General features: G+C 36.5%; 1 protein-coding gene and 1 long non-coding RNA gene across 42 annotated transcripts in view; one reads left to right on the top strand and one right to left on the bottom strand.

The window, feature by feature from the left end:
* Nucleotides 1–184: 184 nt before the first annotated feature.
* The window catches only part of SLMAP (sarcolemma associated protein), a 147,373-nt gene continuing 132,856 nt past the window's right edge, over nucleotides 185–14,701 (bottom strand). For 25 of the 41 annotated variants that reach the window (XM_067754845.1, XM_067754862.1, XM_067754852.1 and 22 more), the window contains 5 exons: nucleotides 13,456–13,776; nucleotides 12,939–13,056; nucleotides 9,591–9,762; nucleotides 5,622–5,756; nucleotides 185–2,074 (listed from right to left, as the gene is read on the bottom strand). In XM_067754845.1, coding sequence (XP_067610946.1) covers nucleotides 1,982–2,074; nucleotides 5,622–5,756; nucleotides 9,591–9,762; nucleotides 12,939–13,056; nucleotides 13,456–13,776 — 839 coding nt within the window. In that variant the 3' untranslated portion in view covers nucleotides 185–1,981. Of the gene's footprint in view, nucleotides 2,075–3,450; nucleotides 3,541–5,621; nucleotides 5,757–9,590; nucleotides 9,763–12,938; nucleotides 13,057–13,455; nucleotides 13,777–14,701 lie in introns of all 41 variants that reach the window. The other 16 variants (XM_067754848.1, XM_067754863.1, XM_067754855.1 and 13 more) reach the window with 1 other exon arrangement.
* On the top strand, nucleotides 6,994–9,550 carry LOC137232578 (uncharacterized). Its single transcript, XR_010947080.1, has 2 exons — nucleotides 6,994–7,468; nucleotides 9,404–9,550. It is a non-coding gene; the product is annotated as an uncharacterized lncRNA (long non-coding RNA).

Here is a 14,701-nt window from a genome sequence, read left to right as displayed (position 1 = left end):
GAGCAGTAAGTTAAATAAAAGGCTAATAAAACCTGGAGGAAACAGCTCAGTGTTTTCTTTTAAACCCTGAAGAACACCCAACGTACATTATGTTGCATAAAGAGTCATTTCATGAAAAGACTATTAACAATACAATAGTAGAGTCAGTACGAAGAATTTCAATGATATCCAACTCAAAAATGCATAGGGAGAGTAAAGTTATTTTATTAAATCATGCACATCACGTGTGTTAGTGCAAATAGTTTAATCCGTACTCCAGAAATTCTATTGTACTTTATATCTTTACAAAATAGATTTAAAACAATTATTTACTTTAAAAAATGTAATTCTGAAGTTAAGCATTTCAGAACAATATTTGCAATAACCTATATACAGGAGGTACTGGGTACCACTGGCATATTAGCATTCTGTGGTGGAGTGGCTTCCTGCAACAGAAAATGATGAAATGAACTATATGACAGTATTTTCTACAAGTCATTTGTGACTAATTCCTCCATAAATCTAGTGATCCTCCCAACAGCAAACCCCAAATGGCTTAAAATATAACCTTTAAAGTATAAACAATGACTGCCAAACATTACAAGGCAAATTATATCCTAAACTTCTATTTCAATATTCGGCTAGGCCTGTGGATTGCCACAGAACATTCAAGCCAATTCACTGACATTCCCTCTCAGTTTTCACTGACTGAAAAATTTAACTATGTGATACTTTAGGATATTCTATGACCTATATAAACTTCATTGACATAACTGTGGTGCCGCACAAAAACCATAGCTAAACCTTCACTTCCGTGTTTTAAATTTGTAACATCAAGCAGTGTTTAGGTGCTTTACTGTGCATGGAACACTATTAATCTTGGGAATAGTGCTTCTCATTAACAGAACGTCCCAATTAACAACAATAAAAAGAAAATGACCATTTGCCTCCCCAACCAGGAAATCTGTTGGTAGGTAACAACAGCTCACCTCGAACATGAATTAGCTTTGAAATATCATTAACCAAATTAAGTCAGTAAAAGCTTATCTAAAGAGATATTAATTCTTTCTTCAATTAAACATGCTTGGAGGAAGAGATGATAGGAAAAAAAAAGTCATGCTTCCTAAAATGCTGTATATGAGAAAGTAACTTGGCTTTTAAAGAAAATATCTCTTTAAATACATGAGGTTTAATAAATTACATTCCAATTGACTCAACAGTTTGGTTTACTGCACTGAAACTGTATAATTACTATGTTTTTGCTCCCAGAAATACTTCAGTTTGCTCAAGAAAATACACACTCTCATGGAAAGTTTTTCAAAGTTGATGTCCTCCACATCATCAAGTCACATTAAGGCTGAACAAACGTGCATATATTCCCCAAATTATCACTAGAACAGAGTATTTTCCAAGTGTATTTCTCCTTAAAAAAAAAAAAAAAAATCCACGCAAATAGTTGTCTCTAAGTCTTGTTCCCAATAGCTCAGTGGTTTTATAACAAGTAAAAATGGCGTAAATATGTAAAAAATATATATATATATGTGTATATATTCAAACTGATAGGCACTGAGCACACAGGGCCTCTCTTCCCATGTATGTATCAGTTGTTTGGTTTGGGCAGTTATCGAATCAAAAAAAATGAGTTATCTGGCCATTAGAATTCAGAGTAAAATACCCATAAATTTAATGTTATAAATAATTTGGTGTACCAAGAAGCCTACTTTAGGCCACCATAATATTCAGAATTTCAACATACTAATTTAAAAATTACATGAAAAATTGCAAGCAAATTATTGCTTACAGTAGAATAAAGTCACAATTTTATATCCTCTTTATAGACAGATACATTTTATATAATTTAAAGCAATGACCCTACAGCTGTATTCTTGCACTTCTGCTGTTTTAAGAGGTAAAAAGGAAGAAAATGGTTCTGGTTTGTCCCCAGCATGAGTGTGGTGCCAGCTTCTAGAGGGAGGACGGTGTACGGACTCAAGAAACGCTCTCATGGAGAAGCTCTGGCCAGACCTGGCACGTACAGCACGATGGCTGTCACCGCAACCAGGGCAGCCAACATGGGCATCCAGGGCCAGGGTTTCTGTGTGGAAAGAAACCAAGAGTCAAAATCACATTCTCCCTTCTTTTTTCATACCTATTAACCCCTTGGTTCCAGAGAGTCCTGAATACTTGACAGAATATTAGAAAAACCTTATCTTTGCATAAGAATACATTTTAAAAAAAGAAAAAAAGGTGAGGGAGTGCAGGTGTGAGGAGAGCCATAATAGCAGGAGCTGTTTTAGAGGACCATTGTGTGGAAGCCGAATACATTGCAGGAAACTCTTGGGCAGTTTTCAGTTTTCTTTGAAGCCTAATAGTGAGTACTCTAAGAAACTCTTTGAGCTCAGCCTGTTTTATTTACTCGGGTATCCACATATGACAGCTAACTGATGTCCATAAATGCCTGGAGTATGTTTCTGCCTAAAATGTTTATTTCTTGATAAAAACCAGACTCACATGTTGGCATAGTTTTATATAAGGGGCTGGTGGGTAAGGTGATAGAAAGAAAATGGTCTAAGCTTTGATCCTCTAATCTTAAACCACAGAAGACAAAATCAGAAGGGGTTCAAGATGGCCAAGTGATGTTAGGGACCCTGCTTATCTGATGCTTTTGGTAAAGACCATGTCCAGGGTAATAATGCCACGTGATCATCTCATATGCTCTACTAACCAGTATGCTTGTTGGAGGTGAGCATGGATGGGCTGTTCTCTGTTAACTATCAGAGGGCTTTACAATATCAATTTGTTTTGTTTGAAAACTTTATTTTCACTAGTGTTCTGAGTTGTATTGAGAAAGCTAGCTTTTAAAGAAATATTGCGATGTTGTAGATCAGGGCTCAGAAAGACATGGGACAGGCTGATACTCTCACAAGTAAATGCATACTGAGGTTGAGATTGTGAGCCAATGGTCCATTATGCCACTCTCATCCTTTTTCATCTTCTTAGCCACAGTGTCATATAGGCAAAGGGTTGAAACAATGAAACTCTACACCATGGAAAAGAAGAGGGAAGGGAGGAGGGGGAAGAAAGCTTGCTGAAAACTTCAAAGAGGCAAACTCTTCATTTCTCATTCAGAGCTGATTAAACATAGAATTGGGAAGGGGGTACTAAGCTGCAGCAATTCACAGTTTACTCCGGTTTGCTAGAGACAAAGACTCAGTTAAAGGCAGCATATTAACATCTGGTTAGGTTGGAATTAATTCATAGTTAGCTTTACTACAAAAGAAACAAGACAATATGTTATATGATTAGTTGATCATTCAGTTCATTTGTATGACACAATACATAGCATACTAAATGAAGGGTTTGCTTCAGGTAACAAAATACCTGTGTGGTTTTGCCATGCACTATATTACAAATATGGCACAAACAGGTGACGGGAACAAACAGACAAGGACTCAACAGTAGTGCTTGTACCTTTCTCTACCACAATGGACCGAAACACCAAAACAGGAAAGCCAGGAATAGGCCGATGAATACGGCTGGGACGGGTTGTAATATGGAAGGCTAAAGAAGGGAAGGGATATTAAAATCATTTTATGCTATAAAAAAATCATATAAGATGATTTAGAACCCAGGGGGGTGGGAGGGAGGGTAGAAAGACATTTTAAAGACATCTAATACAATCCAGAATGATGGACTGTGGTATGTAAGTTGGCAAACTACCAGTTTAAAAGGAACAGCTGGAGGCAATGTGGGTGTCCCCAACTCCCTAATGAAATGTAGCGTGTTAAGACAGAGCAATGAAAATACCTCACCAGCTGATGCTCTGCTTGACAGTACGTTATTTTTGTTCCATACTCAGAAACCATTATTTGACAATGTACTCCTTTGGAAATGGCTAAGGTTTATTTTATCCCTGTATCAAAAACTTTTTTTTTTTTTAAACCAAAACTCTTTTGCTTGAGATAGTATTGCTTTCAAGCTTAAAAATAAATGCCCTGTGATGCATGGCATTTATTTTTCTAAATCAAGCAAGAGATCTGACACAACATATGAGAAACATTTAGTATATAAAGACAGGCAGCTGAATCTCAGGGCTTTCAGTGATGTTACAAGAATACAAGTAATTTTTAATTTAATTTTATTATTATTATATTTTTGGCTGCACCACGTAGCATGTGGGATATTACTTCCCCAGCCAGGGATCAAACCTGTGCCCCCTGCAGTGGAAGTGTGGAATCCTAACCACTGGACTGTCAGGGAATTCCCAGTAATTTTTTTAAATTGGAAGGGAATTACAACAATGAGTGTTATTACAGAGTAATATGTCATTACCATAAGTCTAATGTCATAAAAATAGGAAATCTACCCTTAAAGTAAATTATTTGTATAACTATAAATAATAATAGCAACGTTACTTTCAAATAGGCTCTAAATCATATAGAGGGATCCATTCTGATTATCCTAGATGTCTTCATAGGTTAATTTAGTAGAAGGTAGACTGAAATTCCATCATCAGAGAGATATGAATTAACACAAAAGAGAGAAGTAACCAAACCATTATGATCTGATTTCAGAAGAGTTCTGTAATTGACATTTTTGAAATAAATGCAATCCATTTTTGCTTATCATAAAGCCTCCATACCCAATTCATAAATTTCTGAAAGGCTTCTACCTAAGCAACAAGTCTTTATTAAAAAAAAACAAACAAACTAGGACTTTCTTTAGCAAAGAACAGTTGGACACAACTCATAAGCATTCTGAGTGTGACTGTGTAACTGGATGGCCATGCAACATTACTCTTTTGTACTTGTGCTGCAAGTTAAGCAGAGTGCCTTTCTCCATAGGAAGTATGCGGCTCATGCCCACTGCAGTGTCCAAGCCATGACAGGGGTTTGGAATAAGTCAGAGCACAATCAACCACACTGAACATCCATCAATTAGGGCCCACAAAGGCAATGATCATTAAAACGTATAACACAACATTTATTTAGTATAACATCTTTTAAAAGACCATCTGCCTCTCTAGCAAATAAAATACAAATTAATATTATTAAACTCAATTTATACCAAAATGTTCCAATTTCACACACACACACCCCTAGAGAAACTGACCAAATACTTCCTAATATTTATAGGAGGCCCAGAAGACACTAAGCTTTTTAGAAATGTGCCTTAGTGAGAACATTATTAGTACAAAATGAAAACCATCAAGTCTCCATTTTTTGATACAGCCAAATGCTAAGGAATCGTCACGTATCACTCTTTCTTCAGTGGGTCCCTGGTGGTATAGTGCTTTGTTTCCCAGAGGGGGAAAAACAAGAGCCAGATGAAGGCTTAGTGACAGAACTTCAGATTCATTTGGGAAAAGCTGACAGTTCTTAGGTAAATTATCTTTTTGCAGACAAGGCTCTTCCTCCAGGTAGTCCTTAGGCTCTTCTAGGTGTACAGGTTAAAGGGGCAAATTCTTACTCAAAAATCTGACAGCCCAATGATTCCATCATGGAATTTCATAATGAAAAGCTTAGTTCACGTGTACTACAGGTCTTAGTTTCTCAAATCAGTAATAAAGTCCTCTGAAGAATCAGTTTCAGGGCTCTCACCTGCCTCTCAATCAAAGCTAAGCCAAGTTTGCAAAGACTTACATTATTTCCTTTCTCTCGGAGCAGCTTCAGGTTGTCTTTACATTGTTTGAGCTCATCTGTGATTGATTGTTTTTCCTGCTCAGTCATTTCAAACTTCAACTTCAGTTCTGAGAGTACAGTCTGTGTCTTTTCATACTAAAGGCAAAGAAAAAAGAGTGTGCAGACTCAACTTAAAATGGGTATGAAGTTATGCGTCTAGTCAGGCTTATATACCAGACCCTGTTTAGTCACCTGCAACACCACAGTCAAGTCTTTTTGTTATAAGGAGAATAAGAATCACTTGCACTAATAATAAGAAGCCTTTAATGTTTACTTGATTCTATGTAAGAATTTTGTGGCCCTGGTGTTAAAAAAAAATTGAGAAGTCACCACTGTGTCATCTGTTTCTAATATAAGGGGTCACTTTTTCCACTAAGAGAATTAGAGGAGAAAAGTAAAATTCCAAACTGAGCAAAAGAAAAGCACGTGAAGAAAAACTCCATAGCCTAATTAAATGACAAGGTTAGGAAGTCTGAGTTTATATCCTCGTAAGTAATGTCAGCCAAGCTATTTTAGTCTTGAAGTAAAAAGTATTAACTCTCATTAGGCCTCCCTTTACCCAGCGTCATTGGGTATTAAAGTGTTCTGGATAAGGAATTTCTAGGCAAATGAAGCAAAGAAATATATCTAAGGCACCAATCACTATGATTGGGACATTTCTATCTCTCTATTTAAGACTTATAAGCATCAATTACAAATAATTTTTAAAAATCTGTTTCTGATATTTTTCCATAGTGAAACATGCCACTTCCTGCTCTGGAAAACAGTTCACTATATATAATATGACTTTCAGACACACTACCTAGCCCTTGAACATAGGTCAGATTAATGCAAAACATGGTATGGTTTGCCCCTACTTTAAATGCCCCAGAAGGCAGGAATGCTAGACTGGTTTCACTTCTAGATATTGCATCTTACATGCAAGCTGGGCTCTCAGTCAAAGAGCAAAGACTGTTTTGCTGCTGGCTGTGCCTTTGTCTGGCCTCCACTGCCCCACTTTGCCATTTCTGAAGGTTTTAGAAGGAAGAAAGACAGACAAGGGCTGATTATAAAATAAATATACCACAGGTCTGGCATACCAGAAAGATTCCTCCTCTTCCCTAAACACAGCCCACGAGGCTGGAAAGTCTATAGTTCCTTTCCGCCTGTATCCTAGAAATTTCTCAATAAAGGACACATTTATATGGTGCTTCTGAATAATCCAAACACCTTAGAGTGATTAATCAGGAGCTCATCATTATGCACTCCAAAGATAAATATTACAGATGCAAATGTATAAAAACATTAATCAGAAGTGGTGGAGGCAGGGGGTTAGGGTCAGCAGCGAGTTCACCATAAAGTGGGAAGAAAGACACGGGTACAGAGAGGGAGGTAAAATATGAAAGGAACTCTCTGTTACCTAACAACGTTCCCAGAACAAGTCTGGGTAGTATGCCAGAGAATGAACTAAGGAGTAAGATTCATGGACTTCATGACAGCTTTTTTTGTGGGGTCTGTGGACTTCCTTCCAGAGGCAAAAGGTTACTGGCAGGTTGCCAAAGCAAACTCAGTGTACCTAGACTAGTCTCTGCACTAAGTCTCTTAGAACACAATCAATTCTCAATGATATGATTCTTAACAGTAACTAATAAAGAATAAGTGAAATGTGATTTGCTGACCAAAATTTTCCCTTATTTTCCTTTTCCACCATTCTTACATCCAGACTGCCCTTTATACCAAAGCACTTAATCGTTTCTCTGTTCCAGGAGTTGTGGAGAATGACAGGAAGGCAGCTTAGTCCTGAAGATCCTGCTGTTTACCTTCAGCTTGTGAGTGGGTGGGAAGGACTCTGGCCCCAGGGCAAGATGGTGAAGCCAAACAACTTTCTTGAGTCAGTCTTTGCAGGGTGGACTTGTGTGCTCAATGTTTTATGAATTCTTAAATTACAGATATTCCTACTAAATCAAAATATATAGATGCTTTCTTAAGTCAAATATAAAGATGGTATACCATTATTTTTCTCTTAACACTGAGGATTAAATTTTACTTTTCTCAGGTACTTTTTCTTTTTTAAATGTTCAAACAAAAGCTGCCACATATATAAAATCTAATTGTCAGAACAAAGGTCACCTTCTGTAGCCTTAGTGTCACACCTCCCTTGGATATCATTTTGCTCCATCTTGCTTTCTATCTCAGAGATGAGAAATGCACTCAGTTCTGATTAAGAGGGAAATACCACACAATATTACCAGCACCTTTGATTCTTCTTCACAAAAATAATCATATCTGGGCTTGCTTAGTTTGTAATATTTTAACCTGTGACAGTGCTGAAGATACATAATCATTATACTGTGCACATTATGATTCTATGAGAGAAAGGAGAAAAAGGGGAAATGTTGAAAGGGAATATATGTGCATTAATAAAAGGTAGTAATTCATTTGCAGTGGATTACACAGATATAAGAATCTCATTAAAGAAGGTTTTAGTTACAGACTAGTATCCAATAGTTGACATCAGGACAAACGGAAAGAAAAGCAATTTCACATCATAAAGGAGCATGGTATGGTGACTACACTTCATTTCACAATGAAAACATTGAACAAGAAAATAGAAAAGAAACATACTGACAAGATCAGACATATTTTTAAATGTGCTGCATTTAATGCAATCCAAAGGCTACCAACAATTTAGATGCTGTGACAACATGCCACTGCCATTTGTGGTAACAGTTAAAGCATTTCGCACTGATTGCTCAGTGACCAAAAACAGGCAAACAAATAATGCAACAAAATGGCTAACGCATTCAGAGTAACATACAACAGAATTATCTTCCAACCACAGCATTCTTCCCAGATTTTGAAAGAATTATGGCATGTGGACTGGAAGGACACAAAGTGCTTACAGTATTAAATACTAGTATATTTACTTTGGCACAAAATTTGTGTTCCAACCAAATAAAATGAGATTTCTCCCAAAATACATATCCTTAGCAAGAAGATAAAAAATGAACATATTACAAAATCAATATGGCCACATGTGAATAAAAACTGTTACAGTTTTTTTCTTTAGGAACAAACATGAAGACAGAAGAACAACAATCATTTCCAAGTTCAGGATACTACAGGGAAAGAAAAGTGCAAAGGAAAACTACATTGATTAAACAGATCTTCTAAAAACAACTTTGGGAAAATTTGTTATTTAAGACAAAGAGTTGTCTTCAACTTCCTTCTGTTTAAAACAAATCCTTCATTTAAGAGGGTCTACAACTGGGGTGAGCCCTGCCGGGTAGATGAAAATGCATCAGCCTTCTCCATCCCCTAAGCTGGCCAGAAGTCAATGCAGGGAATAGTATAAGGCCAGTAGGACTGATTGCAGCTCTTATTGCCCCACTCTCAACTTCAAGGCTCTCTCTGCTCAGGAAAAGCCTGGGTGGGGTCTCTGCTCCAACATCAACCCTCACCATTTTAAACATGGTTTTTTTTTTAAAGCCGCCAAAAAAACGGTCACAGAACATGTTTGGCTGGCTGGGTATGAGCTGAGTTTTCTCATCAGCAACTTTTCAGGCCAGTGTCACCTGAGGGGTTTAGACAGCATTATGGTGTGGCCCCAGTTAGCTTTCCAAAAGTATTCTAAATTAAATATGATACTGTCTTTGAAAGATAAACAGTGAATTAAGTAATCTGGTACAAAGGACTTCTCATATAGATCAACTAACTGGTAGAGAAAAACTTTTAACGTAATTTTGTATATTTATATTTTTGAGACCAAACCTTACTGATGAATTCTCTACATATGGATCATGATACACAGCTAGAAATCACCAGAGATGCTCCCAGTATCAACTCTGTGACAGGTAATGCTTCCCTTTAGTTCTAACTAGCATGAATATCTGATTTGCTTTTGGCTTTAAGTCCAACCATAATTGGGCTCATAATGTCTTTTCGCTTTACCTCTTTCTGTACATCCTTTGCTTGGTTTTCAGCCTTACTGAGAAGAGTTTTTAAATCAGCTGAATCCCGAAGATGCTGTTCTTTCAAGGATCCCACTTGATTCTCAAGCTCTTTCCTAGTCATCTGCAGGATGCTGAGATCACTGGTAAGCTCTAAACTCTGCTTCTGAGAACTGCAACATAAATATTGACAGTTATTCATGTAGAAATCAGACACAGCAGGAAGTCCAATTTCTTATACATTTTACTAGGAGGGATGGAGTGGATTTCAGATGAGGAAAGAAAAGTGTAAAAAAGAATGATATTTTCAATAAGTAAAAGCATTAAAACACTAAAACAGTGAAAGTTTAAAGCTGTGTCCTATTTTCAGATAATCAAGTACACACAAAGTTTGAAATTGTAAAAATAGAAGGTGACTAATTGTATATTTTGTCATATCACATTATATTAACTGTATCATAAAAAGATTCAGTGTAGGTCTTCTACAGGAAAAGAAAGCACATATTCCAACTATTTTCTTTAAGTACTTGACAAATAGGATGGCAGACAGAAACTTAAACCTTAGGAGCCACTTCCAACCTAAGTAAAGATAAACCTACTGAAATGAGAAGACACCAAACTGGGGAGGAAAGCACAAGACAAAGAACCAGGAGTCTGGCTTCTAGACCCCAGATCTGCCACTATTTAGTTGTGGGATGTTGAGCAAGTCACTTAACTGGTGCCATTTCATTCTCTGAGTAAAGCATATCCTGAGCTCTGAGATCTGTGCCAGGCACCATTCGCACAGACACAAACAACACAAGGAGAGTCTCAGTGCCCTCCACTGTCAAACAAGAAGACAGAACTCAATAATTTCTGAGGCTGTTTTCCAGCTTAAATTCTATGATTGCTGTTACAACCTGATGTAAAAAAAAAAGTCCCATTTACACACTAGGAAAACACCTTGATAAGCAGGAATAGAAATTCTTTGTTCAATTCCTTCTACACCATGGACAACAAAGAACAAAAGACCCGTATATTGAAGCTGTGTTAAAGAATTTGGCTCCCATCTGCAACAGAAATAGCTAAAGGAGGATAAGGTTTTCGAGACATCCTCTCAGGATGGATCGTAAGACTCAGACTCAATATTGTAACTGAAGTACTATAGAGTATAAATCCCATGCTGATTAGATGCTAGGCAGATCGTAGGGTGTACGTGTGATGTTGTCAGGGCAATATAGCTAGGAACTATATGGCATGTAAGACACTGTAAAGGGAGACTAGCTTCTAAATACTACTTACATGCTGGGGAGGCTTAACAAATTAACTTAGAGAACTATTAAATCAGAAAAGTTTAAAAAACAGAATTAATGTCTTAAATAGTTTTTGTCAGTTTAGACAGATAACTTGACCAGAATATATTCCACGCTTCTGGGGCCTAATATTATTAAACCATATGCTTCTAACTCATGAGGAGTTTGTAGGATTGCTTTTCAACATTTAAACAAAATTTGAAGTCATTAAAAAAAAAACATTTAACAATCGGCCAGATTCCAATTAATCATATCTCAAAAATAAGGGATCAAGTCTGAATCTTTAAAGTATCAAAAATTCCAAAACAAGAATAATTTAAGATAATCAGTACTGGAAACCAAATATCAGTATTTCTTGCTTGAGAGAATACGAAACTAAATGGATTCACCAAGATCCAAATGTATTCCAAATATGAAGAACTTGAGTGTCGGTATCATCTTACGCACACTTTATACCAAACAATTTGCCCACATGTTCTGTTACACAGATGAGCAGTTGGTACATACATATACACAAACGTATGCGTGTGTGTCTGCGTGACAGCATCCATTTATTTATTTGTTTGTGTTTTGGGCCTTTATTTTGCCCTTTTCATATTTTGAAATTGTTTTCACAAACTTTTACATAAAAAACAAGCATTTGTTTTGTTCTTTATTATTAGTTATCTTTAAACATTCAGAAAGTAATACACATAGAAAAGACTATGGAAAGATATGACACTGGAAGAGAAAAAAATGCTTTAAAGATACTGATATTGACCATATGATGTTGTAAGGCGTTTTAGAGAATAAGTCAGCACATCTTGCTCCTTCAACTAGTTCTTGATTTTTAAAATGTAAAATCGATATTAAAGTTGCCTTTGTTTTTTTTTTTAATTGAGGTCCTGTGAGGTTATATAACATTTTTTTTAAGATTTTTTTTTTTTTTGATGTGGACCATTTTTTAAAGTCTTTATTGAATTTGTTACAATATTGCTTCTGTGTTATGTTTTGGTTTTCTGGCCGAGAAGCATGTGGGATCCCTGATCAGGGATCAAACTCGCACCCCCTGCATTGGAAGGTGAAGTCTTAACCACTGGACCACCAGGGAAGTCCCGCCTTTTTTAAATAAGAGATAACAAGGAATACTATTTTCTGATATATCTAGTCCTTTCGTTATCATTTTTCCCTAAAGCTTGTTTTCTATGGGAACTGACCTTGGTCACTGAGTTTTTGTTAATCTTAATGCTTTTCAGGAGTATAAATACAAGGCTAACAAGAGAGCAATGACTCCCATTTTTGGTGTACTCTGGGGAGGGAGATGGATTAAAGAATGGCTTCAATAATAAACACGTACTACTTTCATATCTGAATTAGAATGTAAACATTGTATAAATAAAAAACATGGAATGGATCAAATTTTTAAGGAAGCAATAAATTTTAAACTATGCAACAAGTGTTGATGAGAAAATAGGACTCCACTAAATTTGCTGGAATAAATCTATTACATTCATTGGTTTGCCTGTAAGGTAATGGATGTTAGAAAGATTTAATTGCTTTTAGCAAATTTTTGATCTCACACATTGTTACTTTTTATATAACCCTGTTTGAAATTCAAAAGCTGGATTTGTATCTTTCAACAGTATCAATTCTTTATCATAGCCATCTCCTGATCACCCTTATAAACAGAAGGGATCATTGGCAAGAAAGAAAAACACACTTGTATTTGAAATTTATTATGATTTAGTTTAAAGGGCAAGTTCAATCATAGATCTTTTGCTGTCTGTTTGTTTAGATCCGTTTGTTTAGATCTTTTGTCTATCTTTTGGTGCGGAGAAGGGGCATTTAGTGAATCTATATTCCATGAGTACACCAAAAGGAAAGGACATGCAAGTGATGGCAGGAAAAAAAGTGCTGAAGTACTCATTTAGCGTGGTTAACCTGCCAGATAGCCAAAAAGAGTCTGGATGAATATTTTGCTCCAAAAAGGTATTTAAGTATCAAAATTAAACTTAAAATTTAGATGAAAATCTAAAGATAAAGAAACATTTTGAACCTAAAAAAGAGTTCTTGCATACTTGTGCAATTCTTTTTCTTGCCGCTGCAGTTCTGATGATAGCAAAACGTTTTCCTTTTTTAGAGAACGGCATTCGGCTTCCAATACATTCCATTCCTTTCTCAACTTCTCTAGTTCACCTAAAATAGTCCCAAAACACATTTGTTAATATAGGAACATAACTATTTTTCCCCTTAAACACTTACATTTTACATGGCTATTCTTTGATTCCTGTTACTTCGCAGTGGCGCCTCAGGGAAGTTCCCATCACCCTGAACTTCAGTAATATTTTTTTCTCACTTCACTTTTATAAGACAAATAATTTTTAACAGTATTTAAATAAAATGTAAAATTGAAAAGATTTTCAATTTATTGTAGAGCTTACAGACCTGAAGAATGCTTATAGCCCCAATATAAAAACACTGCTTTATACAACCAATCGTTGTCAAAGACAAAACTAGCCTGAATGGTTATTTTCCACAAGTTATAAAGTTATCGTTATCAAGAGTTAAGAGCTTTATGTAAAATACATTTCTTACCTTGTAGCCTCGTTGCTTCTTCTCTCTGCTGGTCCTCACATTGCTGACATCGAAGCTGAAAAGTATTTTGCAAACTCATGATTTCTTTCTCATATTCAGATGCTGCTTTCCGCCACCGCTCAAGCTCGGCTCGCACTTTCTTAAGCTCTTCTTGTAGAGAAGCAATGTCAGTGTCCCGCTCAGAGGCAGCCTTTTCTGCTGCTTGATGAAGGAGTAAAATTTCATCTCGGGCACTAAGCAATTCATCTCGAGTGCCGGTGATTTCACTATCCTTCTCCTCCCGGAGATTCTCAATATTGATGTGTAACCTCTGCAGTTGGGCTACAAAAGTATATTTACTCATCATTTTCTTAGTCCATAGTAATCAGGAATAAAAGAACAGCCCATATGGGACTGTAGTTACTACATGGCCCAGGCTGTCAGAGCTGTTTGTTGCTTTTGATTAAACTGTACAAGCAATCCATGTTTAATGCAGAAAATGTCAAAATACAGAAATACAAAGAGAAAAAACCCCCAAAGCGACCTTTATTTCTCCCACACAGAGAAAACTGTTTCTAACATTTGGTACTTCCTCTCCTAGATTTTTTCTATGCATTTATACACATATAAAAACAAAAACAGGGGGCTTCCCTGGTGGCGCAGTGGTTGAGAGTCTGCCTGCCGATGCAGGGGACATGGGTTCGTGCCCCGGTCCGGGAAGATCCCACATGCTGCGGAGCCGGCTCGCTGAGCCTATGCTCTGCAATGGGAGAGGCCACAACAGTGAGAGGCCCACGTAGTGCAAAAAAAAAAAAAAAAAACAAAAATAGGGAGGGATCATAATAAATACAATGTTCTCTATGCGGCTGCTGATGAATATTTTTCAATAACAAAAACCAGCTATACTAACTTTTTTGACTAATCCTTTATTTTAGACACTTGAGGCTGTTCAGATTTTAATTACTATAGACAATACACCTTATAAAGCAATCTTGATTTTTTTTTTCCTTAGGGTGAATTTGTAGACATAGAATTGCTTGGTCAAAGGGTAAGCATTAGTAAAACCTTTTGATGCTCTTGACTCAATTTTCTGTTCAAATGTCAATTCCTTAAAGAAGCTTTTTCTGATGGCTTATCTAAAAATAGCCCTCTGTCATTCTCTAGCCCTTTACTCTGCCCTTATTGGACATCACACTATATACTTATTTGCTTATTCATCTTTTCCACTAGACTGTACATCTCATGTGTGCTATCCCCAATACTAGAA

Source organism: Pseudorca crassidens, chromosome 10, assembly GCF_039906515.1.
Source record: "Pseudorca crassidens isolate mPseCra1 chromosome 10, mPseCra1.hap1, whole genome shotgun sequence".
NCBI lineage: Eukaryota > Metazoa > Chordata > Mammalia > Artiodactyla > Delphinidae > Pseudorca > Pseudorca crassidens.
The sequence above is the reverse complement of the archived record's forward strand: the minus strand, read 5'-3'. Positions and strand labels throughout refer to the sequence as shown.